General features: G+C 43.4%; 3 protein-coding genes across 3 annotated transcripts; 1 reads left to right on the top strand and 2 right to left on the bottom strand.

The window, feature by feature from the left end:
• Positions 1 to 4,679: 4,679 nt before the first annotated feature.
• On the bottom strand, positions 4,680 to 7,703 carry bloc1s3 (biogenesis of lysosomal organelles complex-1, subunit 3). The gene is made up of 5 exons (XM_084466688.1): positions 7,657 to 7,703; positions 7,359 to 7,481; positions 6,857 to 7,058; positions 5,727 to 5,827; positions 4,680 to 5,331 (listed from the first exon to the last, which is right to left on the bottom strand). The coding sequence occupies exons 2-5, from the start codon at positions 7,476 to 7,478 to the stop codon at positions 5,146 to 5,148; spliced, it is 609 nt and encodes a 202-aa protein (XP_084322814.1). The 5' UTR covers positions 7,479 to 7,481; positions 7,657 to 7,703; the 3' UTR covers positions 4,680 to 5,145.
• Positions 7,704 to 7,806: 103 nt separating this feature from the next.
• trappc6bl (trafficking protein particle complex subunit 6B, like) lies at positions 7,807 to 12,414 on the top strand. Its single transcript, XM_084466847.1, has 7 exons — positions 7,807 to 7,825; positions 8,071 to 8,168; positions 8,762 to 8,829; positions 9,232 to 9,349; positions 9,549 to 9,632; positions 9,855 to 9,948; positions 11,453 to 12,414. Exons 2-7 carry the CDS (start codon positions 8,073 to 8,075, stop codon positions 11,482 to 11,484), a joined length of 492 nt encoding a protein of 163 aa, XP_084322973.1. The 5' UTR covers positions 7,807 to 7,825; positions 8,071 to 8,072; the 3' UTR covers positions 11,485 to 12,414.
• Positions 12,415 to 17,165: 4,751 nt separating this feature from the next.
• On the bottom strand, positions 17,166 to 20,745 carry LOC311342493 (mRNA decay activator protein ZFP36). Its single transcript, XM_084467310.1, has 2 exons — positions 20,611 to 20,745; positions 17,166 to 19,664 (listed from the first exon to the last, which is right to left on the bottom strand). The coding sequence occupies exons 1-2, from the start codon at positions 20,731 to 20,733 to the stop codon at positions 18,369 to 18,371; spliced, it is 1,419 nt and encodes a 472-aa protein (XP_084323436.1). The 5' UTR covers positions 20,734 to 20,745; the 3' UTR covers positions 17,166 to 18,368.
• Between the last annotated feature and the right edge of the window lie 2,634 nt (positions 20,746 to 23,379).

The raw sequence follows: 23,379 nt of genomic DNA, 5'->3' as shown, positions 1-23,379 counted from the left end.
CACAGAGAACGCTGTTTAGTTTATGTAAAATGGGCCAGAGGGCCCTTAAGGGGACACTGTGTAGCATTTTAAGTAATGTATTAGCTAAAATCAATGTCTTCATTCATAAATATGTCCTCATTGGTGTAAAATCACCTCTGCCAATGATCAGACTTATTCTCCTGAGCAAAGAATTTCTTATATTATATTATATTATTTACTTGGAAAGTGTCAGTCCTAAGGAGGCTTCCATGTCCTTCCCGGACTATGAAAAACTATAACGGCCGGGAGGGACATAAAGCACAAGGTGGTACTAGCAGGCTGAACGTGTTTTCGCTCAGAGCCAGTGTGACTGAAACGTAGTAGGATCTCAGCGAGACACGCTTGTCACTGCGCCACCAAATTTGAAAGCCTGCACTGCACTTTCGTTCATAATGCAAGAGCATACTGTAGCCTGGAATAAGGCGGATAGGCATATAAAACCATTCAGCCAAGTGGTCACTGCAAATTGATGTTAATCTTGAACTTGTTTATCCCCTTAACGTTAAGACGGACCAGGCCTACTGCTTGGCACGCACGCATTTTTGTGCAGGAGAACGGTGAGAGCACATCAAACGCGTGTAGCAGCTACAGGACCTTCTTTACTGTCTCCGAGTGCGTGTCACTGTTAGTTCCCCGATGGACAAATTTAACTCACCGAACTCTGGCTGCACAGATGGCATCACCCCATAAATAAATAGTTTAGAATGCTTTAATAATCAGATTTCATGGTCAGTTGTCTACATGTTTCACACCGTCTACAGAAAGCACTGCATGCGCATGAATTTCCCGACACAAACTTTTTAAACTATTATCCCCGAGCGTCCAATAGCCTACCTCATCAACCCTATTCTAGTAGACTAAATTAATACAGAAGTTAAAACGAAAATCCAGTCCCAAACAAAGACGAGATCACTCAAACAAATTGTTAATGCGAATTGGGCATGATATGGGACACCGCTGGAGGCTTACAGATACGCAATTGTACCACTAGATGGGAGCAATTCCTACACAGTGCCTTTAATGACTGTGGAGTGTAACAATCTCCTCACATGTTCGCCCAAGCTGAAGAAAAAGTCCCACTAACTTAGGTTTGGCCAAGTTTATTGCAGATATGCTATGCTACGCCAGATGCACCTGGGTCAATGTTTAATGGAAATGGGATGGAAACATGTGATTTACTCTGATCACCTTATGCACTGATGCCCTTTTGTTTTGCATCAAACAACCCACACTCTAGCTCAGCCAACACCAGAGAATGAGTCCGATAAGGCCTGAGGGATTGTGATGCAGAGTAATAGGGTTGGTGATCTGACATACTGATTAATATGCTGCTGCAGCGACTGCCAGGAGAGTTTGGGTCCGCTCGCGTCAGCAGGAAACAGCTCTCAAAAAACTGGAGCATTTTAATAAAGGAGTATTTGTGTCCTATGGAATACTTTTTAATGAATTCTACAATTACATTTAAAAATGTTAGAAATGTTGTTCTGCATTTTCCCATCAACTTTTACAGGGCTATTTTTTCCCGCATAATTTCTACTTATATTAAATTGGGTTATTAAGGGTTAAGGTTAGTAATATGGCTAGGGTTAGGGTTATCAATAAATGTAGGTTGAGTGTTGGTAATAAATAAGAGTTAGTCTGTCTTAGTCCTTTGAGTCTAGGGGAAGGTCTGAAAATATCTGTTTTCTAAACGTTTCAAAGTGATTTGAAAGCACAACAGCAGGTTAAAAATGATGTACGTGTCCTGCGTCATGGATTCTATTAGTGTTTTCTGTATCTGTACCCCCCTCCACCCGCCGTCTGCAAGGGCCATCCTTCCTGGGACTGGAAGAGAGGCCTCCCCACACCACTGTTGAGGAGAGACGCCTCTCTCTGGACGTTCTTTTAGTTCATGTTCAATCCCACCAGAGGCTGTGATCAATGCGGCTGCCCTGTCAAATCCTTGCCCACACACACACACACACACACACACACACACACACACACACACACACACACACTTATTATATCTCACATTTTTACTGTTCTTTAATATCCATATTTCAAATGGATTATGTATTATTGATATGTTGATATATATATATATATATATATATGTATCAACATTGTTTTGGAGGACAAGAAAAACATTTCAAGACTATTAAACTTAAACGTATTCAATCTGGAACTGCAAGACATGTGAGCCCCCTTACATGAATAACAGGTGCACATGCATGTGTCCTGTGACTGCGGCAGGGCAAGTAGGCTTACTGGACTGGTATATTTACAGTTGTTGCCCATTGCTTGAACACTATAGACACATGCTTAGACCAAAGTAACACTACTTGATGTTTTTGTTACTATACCTTAAACACATGTAACCATACCTTAAACAAAAGCGCTGCTTTGCACTTTAGTTGCAATTCTGCAATACACTTGCTCCTTTCTGTAACACACTTGCTCCTGCACACTACACATTATTTCATAGACACTTCGTTAAAAAATGCAATCTCAGCGTACCATTGGGAAAACAAATCTATTCAAAATACAAAACACATTGGGTAATTTAAAATACTTAGATACACACATGAAAACACTTACTTACAAAACTGAACACCAATCAGCCAGCTTCAAAAAGGCCTCAGTTAAGCCATTGTGAGAACTAGATTGCAAGCAAGAGGCAGAGGTAGAGGAGGAAGAGGAGGACTGAGACATAGAGGAGGACGTGGTCCAAGAGGCCATGCACGGACCATTATTGCCGATGACAGAGCAACTTTGGTGGACCATGTCATAAACCATGGCCTGACTAAGGGAAGCTGGGCAGAGAGTCCACCCTAATCTAAGCCGTTTTACAGTTTCATCCGTAATAAGGACATTCCGACTGGAAAACAGGTATGTCTTATACTCTCTACTTTCTACTCTACTCAGACTGTATCTACAGTATTTACAGTACTGTCACATTACCGTATCACATGTACTGTATTGCAGGATGGCCAATGCTCCTTTGGAACAAAAGTGGTAGTTTTGTGACATACTGTGATTACGTACATTGAGATGTTTCAGTACTGTGTATGGTATATACATACAAGTACAGTATATACAGTACTGCAAAAAATAAGCTAACCAATACACCAATACAGACACGTTTTGCAAAACGTGTTCAAGTAACAGGCAAAAACTGTTTCAACTTCAGGAACAGTGCATGTGGAAATTAAAAACAGAGAGGCGCACGATAGATAGATCCAAAGAGAGAGCTGCCAAATGTTGGCATCAGATTGAAGTCCCCTTCATACCAAGTGTAACAAGACCTGTGGGGATAGGAAGAGCACACTAGGGTCACACCATGGTTAACAGGACACAGTGGAGAGAGGGACTATTTCAGACACTGAATGGGCCAATGCCTCAGACATGAGCTGTGAGATAAGCAAGATAAAGAATTGAATCCCTTTTATAACTAATGTCACAACCTCTGAGGGAGGCGAAGGAGTAGGACAACTTGTCTAAAAATATTCCAAAAATATATGATCGATATCATAGTTTACACACCGATTAACACTAACTATTAAAAAGGTAATTTACTCTTAATGTGGTTCCAACAACTTTAGTTTTAAGATTCATGAATTAAAAAAAATATTTTTAATTGTGTTTTATTTTTAAGCCTTTGTATTCCAGACAAATTCTTGGAATCTGACTCACGGCATGAGTCAAAACACTTCTCCACAAAGCATTCAAAGATAAAATCCTCCCTAGTTTCCTAAGCAACAAGCAGTTCACTTGGCCAGCTACAACATGGTTGCAGTCCTATTAAATTGTCTCACAGTAATAAAACACGCACACATACACACACACACACACACACACACACACACACACATACACACACACACACACACACAGCTATAAATGGCCTTACTCAGAAATAGAAGGGTGCAGCTGATGAGCCCTTTACACTCTTCCGTTCGGAACATATTTCTACAGCCGGGACCTCAAGTCAAAAAAGGCTGAAAGCGTTTACGTTAAAAGAAGAAAAATGGAAGCCATATCTTCACCAGTGGGGACCAAAGAAAAACAGACAAATATGGCTGAGGATATTACTGAGGTAGCTTTTTGTACTCTCTATCTCAACAAGTCAAAGGTTTATTGTTTAAATGTTTCAAAGTTTATGTACGTTATAATACTCATGTACAGTGCTTGTTATAAATTAATTTGAAGAGCTTTCTTGGAAGTACAAAGTGTAGCAATATGCAGATAAACAAGGAAAGAAATAGAGTAAAAAGTAGAATAGAATAGATCTATTTTTCCCTTGCCACAGCATCCCCCGGTGGCAGGATTGAGTAAATAAATCAGGCATTCTTTTTATCTTTTAACTAATATGTATTTACCATTATAAGCCACAATAACCGGCTGCTCTCGCTGTCTCTGATGATATTAGATGGGGGACCCTGCGGGTGTGCCTGCTGAGACAGCGGTGGCCTCGACTGATGACGAGGAGGACATGGGCTGCTGTGATATGGACTTTGATCACGTGTGCACCATGATAGGCGTCGTGGCAACCGCGTTGAACCTCCTCCTGATGATGGCGGTGTACATATATTTTGTAAACACGGATGACAATGAAACGAAAAGAACCACGCCGATCTTCAGTGGATGGAAGCCATAGACTATACACCGAGTCATAGTAGTTAAATCCTTCAGCATTGGTCTTTAATTCATAGCAACATTAATGTAACAGTTAATGAATACCTAGCAAAATAACACCCAATGGAGTAAAAGTCTGGGTGGGCCATATATACTGAATATGAACTCAACGAAAGTTGGAAAATAGTATTATATTATAATCAAAATATCAGCATTATTCTGATATGGATTTTAAAAATCTGGCATTGCAACATTTACTTATATTCCTGCCTTTGACTTTATCATGTTATATATCATGATATATACATGACATAGTGTAAATGTATAACTTTTTAGAAAATATCTGGTTAATAACTGAAATAATGGAACGATTATTCTGCTTTTCACCATTTATTCCTTTTGTTATTCCTTGTCTACTATCCCGAGATCTAAATACATGTTGTTATTATGAATTAATACTGAATAATATATAAAGCATAAACAAAGTTAATCTGCTGGGATCCCCCCTCATGGTCCTTGGGCTACGCTGGCTGCAGGCGGGCCCATATGGATGTCTGGCAGCAGGTGGCAACTGGTGATAATATCAATCTTCTCAGAGACAGCCTTCAGGTCGTCCAGGATGAGTCTGATGCTGTGGGAGGCGTTAATGATGGCCCCCTGGGATGTGTTGAGCTGGACGGTGGCACTGCGTACCTACCACAACGACACAAAGGATCAGGTCAATATGAAGGACCTGGCCATTAAAAGCCCATTAAAAAATATATAATGGGGATAGGGGATGGGGGGTGGGTAGGTTCTGCTCTTATATGGTAAATTAGAAGATACAAAATAGTAGTACAAACTGTAAAGGTAGATACTCCTGCAAGTTAAGAGTTGAAGGTGATATTCTTCACCTTGTTGACTTTAAGACGGTTGTGTGATGAACACATGTAGTCAATGTGAATACATAGATTTCACAGACTAAACAATAAATGCACTTTTTGTTCATTTGTTTGATGAATATCTTGTGGGAGCCCACATCACGTTACAGACACATGTCCAGAACAGAGGACGGAGCCGGTCAGGACGCATGCCGCTCACAGCCTTACCTCTCGACAGGCGTTGCCGTAGACCTGCCGTAGGGTCTGCCCCACGTCGGCACACAGACGGCTGTTGGACTCCTGCAGCTTCTGCTGCAACAGCGTGTCTCCTGGGACATCAACAACAACGATAATTATTAACCAGACTAAACACAAAACAAAGAGAAAAAGGAACCATTTGCACGGTAGTATTGTGAATGCACCCCTGTTGTGGTGCATTCACATCGTGGGTACAAATGGTCATGTTATCGTTAGTGTTTACAATATTCCTACATAACACTACATTTATTAAAGGGCTAGTTCGGAATTTTGGACATCGGACCTCATTTCCAAGTGAGCCAGTGTGTTGTTTATCATTGGAGACCATTTTCAACACTTTTCATTCAGTCCTTCTAGTTGCAGAAATCGCTGGTGGTAGGCTAGCGCAAGTCGAGGGGAACTGCTAGCCTGCCTTACCCACTCCACAGTGCACACCAATTATAACACCAGACCATCGATGTAAATGTCTGTCCCTTGCATCGCATTGCATTTAGTTTATAATCCCTGTAATTGGAAGCAGGCTACGGCAGCGGCAGACTGATATAACCTGGAGTGCTTCTCTGTTTACCTTCTGCTGTAGTGAATTGGTTGCTACACCGGAGCAAAGTGAAATTCCGCCGCTGCTGAGAAAGTAGTCCCTGAAAATGTAGTGCGATCATTGCGATACAAGGATAGTTTTATTTCTAACATTATACATTAGGTAAAACTGTTTTTATTGGCAGGCTAGCAGTTCCCCTCGACTTGCGCTAGCCTAGCACCCAGCGATTTCTGCAACTAGAAGGACTGAATGAAAAATGTTGAAAACGGTTTAGAATGATGAATAACACACTGGCTTACTTGGAAATGAGGTCCAATATACAACTACCCCTTTAAGCTAATGCTTTTGTCCGAAGCGACTTCAAATAAGTGCATTCATCAATAAAGATGTAACCCCTAAGACTGCAAAAGTGTAAATCAAGTACATCAAATGTATGGTCATTGGCACAATTGTTCCCGATTGATTTACAATGTAGGCCGACTCTATTGTCGTGGGCATGAGTGGTGCTCATATGCACGCAAAACATGGTACATGAAGGGATGATGATTGTGTGGTTCCTCACCGTGGGGTCTGTGAACAGGGCTCCATCGATCTTCCACTACCGACTGGATGTCAGGGTGGTCTCTGACCACTATGAGGGGAGGCAGGTCTCTCCTCAGTATGTGAACGTTGTCATAGCTCCCTGCTGGAGAAACGCCCATGGGTTGTCTCTTAGGCTGATCCAGCTCGCCCTCACTGTCCGTCTCAGAGGCCTCGCCGGGGACCTGGATGCATCACATTAGACAAAAATCAATTATTGGTTAAAAACATATATAAACGCTAACAAACAATGGAATAAATAAATCACTGAGTTTGATTGTTCCACAGAACTCCATCAGGGCTTGTACATCAGAATACTTCATGGGCTTTTTCCTATACCCCCTACTGAGAGGACTCAAGAGAGTTGTAGATCCTAAAGCAACGTGAAATAAGGCAACTATGTTAACCCATAATGACAAATAATGTGTCAAAGTCTCTTGTAACTGTCATAAACCTATACAGACACTAGTGCACGTTTCCATCACCTTGGCTCCAGCAGCAGCACCCTGGGCAGCGGCTGGGAGGGAGGTGATGTACACCTCATCATCAGAGTCTGTCTCTGACGCCTCGCCCTGCACCACGATCTGGTATCTGTTGGACATCATTCACTGCACAGGAACATGTCCTCACATAAGCCTTTAATGCAAACACAACCTGTACTCCAACACGGACAGCAGTAGGACTTATACTAGCGTAGACAGCAGAGTTAACTTGCCAAGCAGTGTAGGCTGACGCCTATGGTAGATTGTTACAGTGAGTATAGAGAATAATAATAGCAAATACCTCTTCACTGCAAACCCACAAATCACATGATAAAGCAGGAAGTCCACTCGGAGGTCCTCTGCCAATCAGATTCAGTTGCGCTGAGCTCGTCAACACAATGGCCACGTGGTATAATGACGTAGCGTGCAGTCATTGGGCGACAGACAGCCGGAAAAGAAACATCTGAAAGGTAGCAAGCAAGTGGCTGTAACAATGTATTTGAGTGTACAACTCTAAAGATCTGTATTTGTGTATCCAATAAGCAATCGTTATATTAATCCGATTGTTTGCATTCCATTGTAACTCACAATGTCGTTATCACTGGTAGATCTCAGCCTATTTCTGTTAGCTGGATGCTAACGTGAGCCGTGTCTGCTCTGGCTAGGGGATGCTCCTGACACTAGATTAACCTGTCTCTATACCTGTATGTTTCAGACATGGCAGACGAGGTCCTTTTCGACTTTCTCCACATGGAGATGGTGAGCCATGTTTACAAGGAGCAGCGCTCCAGTAAAGGAGAGCTGGATAGCAAGGTAATGGTCAACCCCGGTTAAACCACTGTGTCTGTTAACGTGACTCCGGGATCGTCTTAAGTTACACTGCTCTCTCCTGCCCCGCATCATTTCCACATCATCGTTCTGTCTAGTTAAAGTTGGGAGTATTTTGCGACCCTTAATGCTCTGGATGCACATTTACATTTGGGCAAAAAAGAATTGTCCATATCATCCACAGAATATACAGTATCTTCACATACATAAATAAATAATGAACCTTGAGGCCAACCATCAACAATTTAGCTTCAGTCTTGCATCCTTATCGTGATGCACTACTAGATGTTTACATTTGCCACTGTCTCTTTACCTGTCCACACTGAGGTACACTTCCATTTTGTACTAAAACATGTAGTGATCCTAAGTGACCTAAGAAGAACTGTCTGTGAGGCTGTAATTGGTCATAGACATAGACTCCACAATCGTTCTGTTTTGTTTCATTTGGCCACGCTTTCAAGTCACTAATGATTTGTAAAAGATTCCTCATCATCCATCCTGTCTCAACAAACTTAGAAAGTCATGCCATGAGTGTTTTACTTAAATTTCTGTTTGTTTCCTTATGTCCTTTCCCTCAGGACCGAGCTGTATGTGTCTCCATCTTGGAGGGCATGGGCTTCAGAGTTGGACAGGGACTCATTGAAAGGTACCGTTTGGTTATTTTTGGTTCCTGTGCATTGCATATAATGGGTTGTTGCTATATGTGTTGTGCATATCATGCTTTTTTAGGGTTAATAATTGCATTTGAGGGTACTACTAGAATAGCGTTACATGCCTCTATGTTTGAAATACCCCTTATTATTCTCTGACGTCACTCACACTATTACGGAAGTAAAGCTTGAGCCGTTTCACCCTCTTATTGAGGGGCGTTCTCGGTGGGCGCGAATACTCCCCCTGGCTCAGACTTAGATTTTTGTAGCTTAGCAGATGTAAAACATGTATAAATACTTCATAGAACAGTTTAAAGCAAAGGGAAGAGTTGAAAAAGCATGATATTACCCCTTTAATTGTTGATCTGACCTCTGAATCACTGGTTCTCTAACGCCAGGATGACCAGGGACTCGCCCAGCTTTAAGGACGAGTTGGACATGATGAAGTTCATCTGTAAAGACTTTTGGACGCAGGTCTTCAGGAAGCAGATTGACAACCTCCGAACCAACCACCAGGTGAATCCACTCAAGAACCCACTGAAGAAAACACAATAATCGCGTACCGTTCTGTGCAGATAAGTTCGACTCTGTGTTGACTACACAAAAGACGTTTACCAGGGTGTTTATCAACAACACTTTTTACCTCTTTTTTTTTACCATTTACCATTTAGAGACTGTTTACACTGTGTAATAACTACTGAATGGCCCCTGGCAGGGGACATATGTGCTCCAGGACAACAAGTTTGTTCTGTTGACTCAACTCTCAAGTGGCAAACAGTACCTGGAAGAGGCTCCCAAGGTTGTGTACACACACACACACACACACACACACACACACACACACACACACACACACACACACACACACACACACACACACACACACACACACACACACACACACCAACTATTTAAATTAGAAATTAGTCGCCACAATGGCATCTATCCTGATCCATACTCATCAATACAGCCAGGCTTTAACTCTGTCTCTGTACATCTCTTCTGTGGGTCCTCTGTGCAGTACCTGGCGTATTCCTGCGGTTTGGTGAGGGGAGCGCTCTCCAACCTGGGCCTAGAGAGCGTGGTGACTGCCGAGGTCTCTCTGATGCCGTCCTGTAAGTAGCCTCCACTCCAGGTAGAGGGTTAGGGTCCATGGGGGTTGGTGTGGCTGCAGGCAGAGCGGGCCCAACAGATGCACTGTGATGAAGTATTGGCCTCTGGCTCTGGTTCAGAATTATTTAGTTGGGTGAAACATGTTTACATCTTTAGAGAGTATGGTGGTTTATCACTGCTAAAAATAGTGAGCAAAAATGGCTTTGCATGCACACACAACTAACACATGCGTGTACAACTGATATTGCCTGCACTTTATTGCACTATTTCTCTGCTGGTGAGAGCCGTAATATAGTCTGTGAGGAGAACATCATCATTGAGTGTGCACATAAAGTGAAGCAGCACGAGACTGATGCCCCCGTGCGCATAAATGCAGTCTTTTCTCTCGCGCAAAGCGTTGTCCTGCTCACGCGGAGGCCTTCTCTCCTTGGTCTGATATCTTTTCTTCTAGTGCTGTGGTCTTCTTTTGGCATTAGGTGGGCGGAGCCAGCGATGGCCTTTGTGTCTCTGAATGTGATTGGTTACATGTTGCCGGACAAGCAAACACCTCTTGAAGTGCTTGGATGATCTCTTGGGTAACATGAAGCAAGCTGACATTTAACTGTGTCAGTGTCTGCTAAAGAGCTGGCGTCTCAGGACACGCTTTGGAGAACAATCAGGCAGTTTGCGGTTGCCGTTAAGAAAACATATTACTATGCGTTTCACAAATTAAAGTAGGACCATCAGGCACCGTGAACCATAGTCAGCCTTGAACTTGAGTATATAGAAAATCAACCGACCAGGAAATATAAATGTTACAAATGCTGATCTCGAAAAAATACTGCATTGCCTCGCTGTAGTTATTTAGTGTAATGATAGGGGAGTGATCATCTAAGGCAGTCTAATAAACCAGCGCTGTCGCTGTATTTCTATATCTGTATTTATAATATTATTACAATAGTAAAAGTAAAATAGAAAAATGTAAATGCTCCCTGCATGGAGTTCCCCTGGCTATTTCTCTGTAATCAGAAAAATCAACATCTAAATCTGATAGGTAAGAGCGACCAATCACGTTTAGGAATCCAATGGCCATTGCTCGCCCACAAAACCACTGCACGAGGAGAAAGATGTCAGAGCAAGCAGGAAAACATTTGTGCGCACGGTTGCGTGCTCTTCACTTTATGTGAACATTCAATTTCGAGTTTTTTCCTCACAGGCTTTATTATTGCTCTCACGATCAGAGAAATAACGATTGTGAATGAAGTTACACTGCTTGCAATAATGTTTTGTGCGCATAGTGTGTTAGTTGTGCGCGTGCACAACTAACGTTTTTGCTCAGGACTTTTGGCAGTGATATGCCACCATAGCCGATCTACAAGTGCTGTGGGAAATGTGAATCTTCGTCTAGTTTGAAATGTATCATATGCAGCGGCCAGCTTGTGAATGTCCTGTTGTAAATCATTTTTATTGATCTCTACCCGTCACTGAATTGATTTGACCTAATGGTGTCCATTGTTCTTCTGACAGGTAAGTTCCAAGTGGTTATCCAAAAGTTATGACCGGAGTCCCGTGTTGCCGTCTGGAGAACTGAACCACATGCATCGAGAGCTCTGGTACTATTCTGAAAACAACTAAAAAGACATTGGGCTTTTTGTCTACTGGCCAAGAAGTTGACGAATTCCAAGTTAGGGCCCTGTAAGAACAAGCCATCTCCAGCCGGCTTAGCTTTACACTCTACAGAGCCCCACGGACTCAGCGCCTATGGCCTGTCTGACTTGGCAGTGAGGCAGACGTGTTCTACGCGTTCTATCTGAAGTGGTGGTCCCCACGTCAGCGGGACCCCTGGGTGGGACGTCTTCAGGCGGGGCCAAGGTGCTCAGCAATGTGAATGTCAACCTCGGTCGCTACTTTTCTGTTTTTCTTGATGTACACCGTTTATCCGAGAGTTTTTTTTACTTAATGTGTACACAGAGGTTTGTTGTGTTTCTGTAGCTGTGGTTCGTCGGTGTTGGTGCTGGGACTTTTTACCGTGGAGGAGCCTGGTCGGATGGGAACAAGTCCCTTCCTTCCCATCATCTCATAGTTGAAATAATACGATATTGATATTACTCTATTATTAGGGTATACTTTTAATATAATATTATTAATATGAAGACACTGGCAAGAAAAACATTTATAAACAAAGTGAGGCTTTTTTGTTGTCTCTCTGTGGCGGTTAGCCTTGTGGAGTTTATGTAATGCAAGGTTGGAGTCTAGAATACAAATGATTAAAAAATATTAAACCTGAGTAGGAATCTTTCCTCCGAAAGTAACCACCAACACCTGCACTCACTCACAGATGAAGAGTAAGGATCAACTATTGTAATGCTTTCTAGGGAATTATTTTTGTACATAGATGTGTATTTATTGTCATTTGTAATAAAATGTAAATGACCAGGGAATACTTTTCAGGAATTTGTTTTTTAACAGTTAAATGCCGTACAGTACAGTAAGGTATAAAGCAGGGCTAGTCAACCTCCTAAACAAGTGGGCCAAAAAGGAAAAGCACTGGGGGTTCATGGGCCACACATTAGTAAAACTTTGTCAATGAATCGCTACAAATAAATCGTACTTAAAGTAGTGTTAACTTAATAGATAGTTAGATAGTACTACTACATGGAATAAACTTGTCAGACACATTCCTTTCTTCTTGACTTTTAATCTTGCTTGCAGAGAGACATCTTGCAGCGTGTTGTTAGCCTAGCTAAAGTGAGTTTCTCCGCGGCCCGCCAGCATAAAATTCAACGTGAGCTTGACTGAGCCAATAGCAGGTGCAGGCCGAGCCTTATAGGCATGTGTATGACAGATTTAATGTATGTGTAAAAAATAAAGAAAAAAAATATATATATATATATTGTATCATATTACAATGTAATATGATAAATAAAACGAATGCAAACAAAAAATATATATATATTTTTTATATATATATATATATTTTTGGTTTGCAGGCAACCTCTTGCGGGCCAGAAAAAAAATAAGAAGGGCCGTATTCGGCCAACGGGCCGCTGGTATAAAGGATCAAAGGGTGTTCATGGAAGGTGTAGTTATAACCTTTAACCACTAGAGGGAAACATTTGTCTTTAGAGTTATTTGCTTGTTTACTCGTGTTTTTCTGAAACCATCCATGTTTAAACATTCCTTTGTTTTTTTTATCTATCTCCTCGTTGGTTCTTCAAGAGAAGGACATTAAAACGTTTTTCATGCAGTGAATGATTCAAACCTTGAAGCATTGTATACACTATAAAAGCACTTTGATGTGCCAACTTGTATTATTACGTAGTTCTTATTAAGTTATTTAATAGTATTTTTCATGTTGCATGACATCTAACATTAGTTTATGTGATAGATAAAATGTATTGTGTATAGCTCAAAGGCACATCGAGTAGTAGATTGTTATATCAATAATATTGCACATCTAGCCACACTAGTAAACTGATTTTACTAAACTTTAGTTTATTAAAATTTAGCTTGTTTTGCTGTGCTAACACCAGACGCAGGAGTAATTTGGGCAGACTTTCTAGAGCTAAGGTTACTCTAATACCTCTTTCTTTCATTACTGCCTTTTTCATTATCTTCTCCTTTGTGATGACAGATGTGTTACCGTTTAAGTGGTTGCATTAGAAATGTCACAAAACTGACCCTGTTTTTATCCCAATCGTGTAATCAATTGTAAAAGAATAACACTTATTCCACAGTTTATAACTTTGAATAGCCCAATTGAGAGCAAAAAGTTAACGGTGAGGTTCTGTAAACTAGAGAGCTTGAACATCCCCCACAATATAACCTTAAGCCCGTCCCTCTGGAAATTCGTTCTAACCACAGACAGTATGGATAAAGGACAAATGAAGGCAGGCTATGCGAGGCAGGAGGGAGAATAATTAGGATGCTTGCATGAATGGGCAGGCAGCTAATTCCTTTGACTGAGTGTTCAAAACGATTTAATATCAAGCCCAATGTTACTGAGAATGAGAACTTTAAAGAAGTGGAAAAGAGAAATAGGGGAGGATGCCGAGGATGCTGAATAGTGCAGCACGGTAGTGGATTAGGATGGAGAGAATAAGAGATCCAGACAAGAACGTAAAGAAATGAGAGAATGAGTAAGTGGGCTTGAGGGGGGGAAAAGTTGAAGAAGTTGCAAAGAGACAGACAAGGGAGGGGAGAGAGAGAGAGAGAGCGAGGGGAGAGAGAGCAGGGGTAAGAGCACAAAGGGAGAGTGCTTAAAGAGAACGAGGTAAATTGGGGGGTTGGGGGATGGAGAGAATGGGGGAGAATAAAGAGGGTGCTCTGCTGTAGACCTGCCTCTAAGACACTCTGTGGCCCTGCCTCTAACCAACCCTAACCCTTTAGACACTCCGAGGCCCGCAAACACTCCGACCGTTGGAGTGAGAGAAAAGCTGGGGCCTGGGTGAAGGGCTGTAAGGGGGAGGGATGGTGGGGGGTAATGGGTGGGGCTGGGTGTAGAATGAGAGCAACAGCTGTAGAGCACTGCATAGCCCTACATGCAACCCCCCCCCCACCCCGTCACAAAATCCCACCTCCACTATCCTGCATCACAATGTGGCCAATCCACTTATAAAGAGGACTTGCTGGCAGGGGAAAGGGGGAGGCAGGCTGGGGAGGGGGAAGGGTGATGGGACAGGCGGGGGAGGCAGCAGGGGGAAGGGGGGAGGGTTAAGAGGTAGAGAAGTTGATGGTAAAAAAGGAAAACTACCATTCATTCTCTAAAACGTTTCACTCTAACCCAAACCCTTACAATTCAGTTACAGCATCCATTGAGCATACACGGAGCGTCTTTTGTACTGAGAGACACAGGCTCTATTGATCAGGGGTTCACAACAGCGAAAAGATTCCGCTACATTTAGTAATATTTTCTTTGGAGAAAGAAATTAAAAAATATTATCAACGTAGATTTTAATTTAATTCTAATGTAATTTATTAAATGCAATTCATTTCAAAGTGTGTTGAAGCATAATAGGTCTGCTGTTCCTTTATTTCCTTTTATTTGAATGAGGTTGGAAACATGTGGTTTTTACTTTTACACATGCTTCAGGCATTATTATAGTAGCGACCACAATGGACCAGCAGTTTATTTGTGCATCAACTTTGTAGCTATAGTGGACAGGCTTTTCATCTCTGTGGGGAGACTAATTAGGCATTAATGTATCTACAAAGTGTATGACCTCAGAGTCTGTCTGTGTACAACATGGGCCCTTGTTTGTATAGAAGACATGTCCCTACCAATATCACTGGATGACTTGTTTGTTGTCCATATTAATCATTTTGTACATTGTAACTGTACATCCCCTGATGTGACCTACCAGGTTTGTGTCCGCAACAATCATAAAACACCTAAACGACATCATTCCGACCCAACACCTTTTATGAACACCAATAACTTAATGATGAGTCGATCCAGGCGCTGCTACAGTGAAACTGAACAATGGGGAAAGTTTCCAGCGAAACCCTATTTTCCTGAAGATGCGATAAGCTACACCACCTTCCCCCAACTCTTCCTTTCTACTTAACCCTCACAACTTTATTTTCTGTGGCCCTGCCTCATGCTTCACAGGGCAATAGTGCAAGAAGTGGTCTCTGGGGAGCGTATGCTGACCTACGGTGCAACTGAATACAGCCATCTGCCTGCCTCTGCTCTGTCCCACAGGGCATGACTGTGGGAGAATGTCTATCACAATGCACCTCTCTCTCTGCCCTTTCCCTCTCCGAGTCCCTTTAACTCGTTCCCAGCCAGTGCCCACTCACAAACAGCCAGCCCATCTCATTGTTACAGTGACAATATGAGAATGAGTGAGCGTTTGTGTGGGAAGACAGAGTGAGAGTGGCGGAGAACAGAGAGGCAGGGAGATTCTTCAAGAGTCAACCGTGAGCACGCATCCTTAGCAGTTCGGTGTCCTTCCTTGTAGTCAGTTGTAGCCATGGTGACAACAGGCATTGCTATAGAAACACTAATTCATGTTTGTGTATGATGTCACAAACGGGGGAGGGTTGTGGTGAAGGACATATCTAGGGGTAGAACTGCTTCTCTGTGCTTGGTAGTTGTAAGGTGAGAAGCATCTGCACCCACCTGACTAAACAACCTTACTTGGACAAGTCTGATCGATGGAAGTAATTTTTTTGCTGTTTCCTTGAATAGCAACAACTGGTTCACCTATTGGACATTATTTCATTCAAAGCTCAGTAAATTACAATAGTGGTTTACTTATGTGAACCACAAAATACATCTATTACATAAAATCTGTTAATATAAACCCTCAACAAGTCAAGTTGTAATTGAAATTGCCATTATTAGCCCTACAGTTTCCCAGGGATAATTAACAAGAGAAAGTGGTGGAGAGAGCAGGCTGCATGGGATTTGAGATTAAAACCCCAAACAAAAGGCTTCCGATTTCCATATGAAATCTCATGGCATGACTACACACACACTTCAGTGACCAATCGGCCAGGCGCTGTGCTTCAGTGGAGACTCCTAGGCCTGTACTTAAAGCTTAGATCTGTGGCCACACCCACAATCAGCCAGGACTTTGGTGAAAGCAAGGATGGGGGAAAAGATTAAGACCAACTATTTTACAAAACCTTTGATTCTTGCATAGACAAGCACTGCAGTGCACTTGCCGAAGTGCACCACATTTGAACTCTGGAGCATTATAATCAAACTCTTGAATGATGAAATTAGTCTTATAATTTGAGTGACCACAATCACACAAGATTGCTGATGGCCGTCAGCCTTCAGTTCAGTCCCTTTCTCTCCATTGGGGAGCAATGGGAGCACTCCAAGCTAATTCTTGGACATACATCACATGCAACATTCATTAGAAATGACAGGAAACTAAAACCTGAACTATGGAATTGGCCATAAAGGATATTAGTTCCCAAATACAAAAGCAAAATAATAGAAATGACAATGTGGAATACTTGAGAGCTTTAGCCGAGTAAAGCACAACAGGCACTTGTATGAGTTAAGAACCAATGCAGAAATGAAACGGAGAACATGGCAACCATTTGTAAAAGAAAAACAACAACTTTATTTCTGGTACAAAAAGCATAAGAAAACCCCAAATATATTAAACTTAACCTTGATACAACTTGAAGTCCTCTATAAATATGTTAAAATAATTTAAAGAAATTAATTTACTAAGATTATCACGTTTTTAATCACTAAACAGGCCTCAAACAAGGATGGTGAAAAAGCCTCTTTTAAATAGACCCGTAATGGCAAAGAATCTGCTCTCAGAACTAACATCACAAGCTTAACACAACTAGATAACACGTCTAAAAAAAGTAATGTTTCTTAAACGCAACACATTCAGGATCCTGCTCTGTAAGGCAGGAAACCCGGGGCCCCATTTACACGGTTGTGGTCAGGTTTGTGCATTGGTAAAGGGGGTGTGCTCTTAAATGCATACGCTTTGAGAACAATGTTGCAGAAACAATGAAATATCTAACAGCAGAGAACAACAGAGTTGTGCCAAAATATGGGGGAGATACTTTTTGGTCGGAAAGAGGCCTGCCTAGATCTAAACATCACAAGCACAGGAGGAATATCTATCAAGCTTACAAATACACCCTACTAAACACGGACAGCTCTAAAAATGGCAACAACAAAAAAAAATAACACTAATGCATGCAATCTTCCATTAGAAGTACCCATTTTGGCCCCCTTCGATGGCCCAGCGAGTAGCCGACAGCCCATCGGATAACAGGTCAACACTCCCAAATGAAGTGTGGCCTGCTCATAACACTAAAGGCACGTCGTTTTCATACGAAAATGCAACATTCTGGTTTAAGGCCTGTTGTCCAAATACTAGACAGAATAGACAGCACCCTACATCTGTGCGGTTGGGACAGAACTGACTTCACTATTTATATATTTTTTGATATTCACAGCGCTGTGGTAATGGTTGGGGGAGGGATTCCAACAATTCACATTGAGTTTAGAATCTTTGGCGTTTAAACTTTTAGATATACTTATGGATTTGATAAAAATGGAAATTTAGTTGCGTGGCTGGAGTGCAATCACCAAAACGTATGTGATCAATAATTATCATAAATGCGTCATGTGCTGGCACTAATAAATATGCATCTTATAGGCATTTATCCATTACAAAATATATTTCAAACCATCTTAGCCATACTAAAAATGTAGGCCGACGTGCCGAGTACAGCTGTAACCATAACACTCATTCCACTCAGCAACCCCCCCCCCCCCCATACCCAATCACGTGATGTCATCACAGGATTGTGGGTGACGTACAAAAAGACAAAAAAAAAAAAAAAGAGTGACAACGGTAGGCGTGACGTGGACTGAAGGAGCTTATAAGTGTGTTGGGCAAGACAGAGGGTGTGACATCAAGAGTCCGTCTTATTGTCTGTGTGTGGTCGAGTGCTACAGGATGTACTCGGCCATGTCCTCGGGGACAGAGAGCTGACTGAACACCGCTAGGCGCCGGGCGTTGGCGTCGCCGCCGTCCGAGCCGCTGAGGGAGCTGGCCGAGCTGCCGCCGCCGTCGTGTTCCGGCTCCGACAGGGAGGTGGAGGAGAGGGAGCGCGCGCCCAGGGGGCCCGCGAAGCCCCCCGCCGTCGCGCCCGGACTCTGACGCAGGGAGGGTGAGGTGGCCGGGGAGAACCCGTTCAGGGAGCAGCCGGAGTCGGGCGAGGGCAGGAAGTGGGCGCGGGGGTCTGAGGAGGAGGAGGCCGGGCCCGCCGGAGGGGCCTGCTCTGGGTGGAGGTGGTGTTGGGCGGCGGATGCCTCAAAGGCAGAGTCCATCTCCAGCAGGGCGTGGGAGAGGAGCTCTGTGATGTCGGCACAGCAGGGAGGAGCAGCGGAGGGGGGAGCCCGCAGGAAGGACCCCAGGGAAGGAGGAGGGAGGGTGGGGAGGGCTTGCTGCAGCTGCGGGTGGGGGGCGGAGGGGAAGCCGGCAAAGCTGAAGCTCTGCCTGAGAAGAGGGGGTCGCCCGGGGCGAAAGGAGCCAGGCTGGGAGAGGCCGCAGGGGGTGGAGGACGTGGAGGAGGAGGAGGAGGATGAGCGAGGGTGCGGCTGCTCCAGGTCGTCCTCGTTGTTGTGGACAAAGTGGCAGCGGATCCCGTAGGGGCAGAAGCCGATGGTGTGGAACGTGCGACATGGCTCCGTTTTGTATTTGGGATGCCTGTTGAGGTCACGCAGCTCGTCCAGCCCATGGGCAAACTGGCACTTGTTGCCATATTTGCACACACTGCTCTCGGCGAATGAGCGGCACAGTTCGGTCTTGTAGCGCGAAGACGATGAGCCAGATGAGTTGGAGGTGGTGGACACCAGGGAGGAGGCCGAGGAGGACGAAGGCAGGGTGGGGCTAGTGCTTAGAGAAGGGGACCTGACGGCACCCAGGTAGGGCCAGCCCAGGGGCCCCCCCGCACTGCTGGTTTCCACCATGCTAAGAGAGCGCTCTGCCCAGAACCGTGACCTTGCCCACTGGATCGAGGTGGGCTGCTCGGGAGGCTGGGGGCTGTCCGGCTTCTGGCACCAGTGGCTGGAAGGCAGGAAGGCGTCCATTAACTCAGAATGCTGAGAGAGGGAGGAAGGAGAGGAGGCGGAGGAGAACTGGGCACTGTTGCATGGCTGGCCGATGTAGCCGGGCGTTTTCATGGCCAGGCTGAGGGGTACCAGGGAACTGTTCTGATCCCTGAGGTCAAGGTTCAACAGCTGCTGCAAGAAGGACAAAAACAAAAAAAGTCAGCATTGAGAACATTAGTTTCTCACCAGAAGTTTATAAAACATGGAAATAAAGTTGGTAACTCAATTTTTTTTTAATTATATTCATGATTTATATTCGTCTGCTGAGTCATACTAGATAGGGTGTCTACAGAGTGGTACTAGATGGAGTACGGTATGAGTATGGTGGCTCGGAACCACAAGCTTTATTCTCATTTCAGCTGGCCTCTAGTACTTGAAGCCAGAGCAATGTTCATGGGAGGGAAGACGCCTCAGGGTCCCAGATTTTTTTTCACTTGACAACTTTGATGGTTAAAAAATGTTGAATGAATTTGACAACATGAAGCACGATCAACACTCAACAAGTTGAAAACGCCATCACATGGCACATGAGTACTATGGTACTAAGTGCTGCTGTTCCAGCGGCCGTGGTAAGGAACAGGGACCAGAACGCAAGAGGTAGGCCTGCTGTGACACACAACCATGTAGTCTACAGCCATGAACGGCAGTGTGATCTCATTGGGATCTGGTCTATAGATATGAATCATTCATATCTATAGACCAGATCCCAATACTGGTATACAGCCATTCAATGGCTGTATACCAGTATTGGGATCGGGTCTGCAGCTTCTACAAGGCTCTGTAATGTAATGGGGGCCCACGTCATGAATCACAACACACTGCGTCAACTTCTTTTCCAAGTAGATAAAAGTTCCTTAACTCGTTTTAAAGAAATCCAAACCAAACAAAACACGAAGTAGTTTAGTAAATCTGCAAGACGCTTAAGTTGAACATCAGCCACAGACACTTGAAAATACACAACAACACAACAACCTGCAGAAAAAAAGTTAGCCGTAGCTAGCTAACTAGTAGCTAGGAACTAGTACGGACGGCGTCAAACTTTCTGTACTGCCGTTGCTATCTCTTTAAATAACTTTACCTGGCACATGGTGTCCTCCACGTCTACAAGCTGGCTGAATGGAAACGACGGCATGTTGTTTATTATCCGAGAGTTTGTCCCAGGCGGCCCCGCGGCAGTGATCCAACGCGCTGCTGCGGGCATATGTTTAAAGAAGTGTCCTGAGCCGAGCCGCCTCGGCCACGTGCGGCTTTAAAACCGAGCAACACGCTGTTAGCCGCGCCCCCGGTCGTTAGCCACGCCCCGGTCTTTAGCCACGCCCCGGTCGAACCCGGACCGAGGCGGTGAGGCCATTACTTTTTATTTTAGTGCCATTCATTTCAGAATCAGAATCAGAATCACTTGTATCACTTATTATACAAATACCAAGAGTACAATTCTTAGGCTTGGTTCCTCAACAGCCACATAGCAGCAACAATACAAGATAAAGTAAATAAGATAAGATAGATGTAAAAAAAAAAAAAAAAGTAAAAATAAGTAGCAGCATAGATGACAATAATAAATAATAATATTAATAATAAAATAAAGTAAGTTATAATAAGAAAAACTAAAACAGTGATAATTATGTATATTTCAAGTTTCATTCACCAGTGACGGAATGAGCAGAATATGCCCTCTTTTTTTGTATGTGTAGGCAGACAGGAGATTATTACATGTGTATAACTTACAATAGGACTGCGGTGACTTCACCATGCCACAGTTATCAAGCCAAGGACAAATAACAAATGCCACCACAAAGTAACAAGGATAGCCAGCCAAGATTAGGCTAAATGTTGTCCTATAGTCTATAGTCTGTGTTAGCCCGATATATTATCAGATGTGTATGAGATACTAGATACGAGCACAATGGGAGGGAAGAGTGAATAAATACAAATGCAGAGAGACCAGAAGGAAGCTGGAGACACACTGGCAGTCAGCGACAGACAGGTATGAGGAGACTGGTAGGAGGGCAGACGCGAGGAGTTCAAAGAGAAGCCTTTGATTCAGAAGCAAACGTGTCAAAGCTCCCACCACAGTGGAGAAATGGCAAATGAGGCTCTGCCCTGAGAAGACGTGCACAAAGAACTGTCACGGCTGAAGTTGTCACACCTTGAATCACAGTAGAGACTGCATACTGGGTCCCATACGACTGGAGCCAAAATAAACAACCTATTTGGCTGTCGTTAGTCCTGGACCAGGACCCAGGGTCACAAATAAGGCTACACTATGACCAGTGCAAGCAGACACAAAATGGCAACCCAACATTAACCCACATTTTATATCTCTAGGCCCTCACTATTTTTGTGAAGTGGTTGAGTGATTTGTGGTATGTTTTTTATTTCTTAAAAACAAAATCAACCTCCAAAATATTGCTATTGTTTATGCCAGGTCCTCTTTCTCGGAGGCCGGGATTAAAACTAAACAAACCATGTAGCATTGTAGACAGTCTTTGTTTAGTGTTTTGGCCAAGTGGTCCCAATCTGTTGCGCTGCAGCATGTCGGGGCCATAGAGTGTGTGTGTGCGGGTAGGGTTTGTGGGTGTGGGTCTGGGTATTTTATTGTCTGTATATAAGCATGGTGAACTATGTTGGTGTATGTTATCCCCATAGTATCTATATATATAGTTTCATAAATGTAGGCTGGTGTCGGTGTTGTGTCTTTTGGAAGTTCTTAAAATAGAGAGAACACACTTGTTGTGATTGATATGGTTTAGTTTTGGGGGGAAAACAAGATGGCTGCCACTATTCTGACACATATTTAAATTATTTCACTGTAAAAGAAAATCTGCCAGTGTGTTGTTCTATGGATCTCTGTGCACATGTTCAACTATTAAGTAGAATACACCTTTAATTTTATTAGTGGTAATCAGGTGTGTAGTGCATCATAAGTAAAGTAAAAGTAAGATACAAGTATATTGTTGTACAAACAAAGACTCCCACATTTCAAAACCACCATGGAATTGAAAACTGTGGCCTGATAAGTGCATAGTCTGTAGACCTCTTATTTGCTCTATAGGTGAGGACTGATTGTTAGCAGCGCGGCGTTAGCGAGATGTCAACAACCTTAATGACTTGAGGTAAACAAACCCTTTCTTCAATTTGGTAAGGTAAACATAAACAAACATTAGCCTCAAGGAGAGCGTTTGGGTGAGGAGTTTAGTTTGGCTAACTTCTATTAACAATCCACTCTGGGGGAGTGAGGATTACTAAGCATTGATAAATTAGAAAAGAGACAGCCAGATCTGTGAATGTGTGTGTGTGTGTGTGTGTGTGTGTGTGTGTGTGTGTGTGTGACTGAGGGAGAGGGGGGTGGGGTCCTGTAGGTAGGGGGAGGGGAGAAGTAGTCCTTGTTGGATCCAGCTGGGCTGTAGGGCCTTTGGACCACAAAGAGTTCAATGAGCTGTAGAACTAACTTACAAACTAATGGCCCGTCCTCACACTACTCCCATCCCCTGAAACACACACACACACACACACACACACACACACACACACACACACACACACACACACACACACATACACACACACACACACACACACACACACAGAGCAGAAGCGAACAATGGGTTAGGGGTTGGCTTGTTAGTGGGAGTAAGTTGGAGAGAGAGGCAAGGGGTGCGATTTGAGACTTTTTGAGAACCAATGCTGTTCAGGGGGAGAAAGGGTTCAGGGGGAGAAAGGGTGAGAGGCCATGGGGAGACTGTTGAGATTTTCTCTGTGTGGAGGTTGGTTACAAAGCGACAAGGTTTTCTAGAAGAGTTTGCTCTGTGCTGAGGAGTGATGTAACAGACATCCTTGATTGAGGCTG

Source organism: Micromesistius poutassou, assembly GCF_964030765.1.
Source record: "Micromesistius poutassou genome assembly, chromosome: 4".
NCBI classification, from domain to species: Eukaryota; Metazoa; Chordata; class Actinopteri; order Gadiformes; family Gadidae; genus Micromesistius; species Micromesistius poutassou.
The sequence above is the reverse complement of the archived record's forward strand: the minus strand, read 5'-3'. Positions and strand labels throughout refer to the sequence as shown.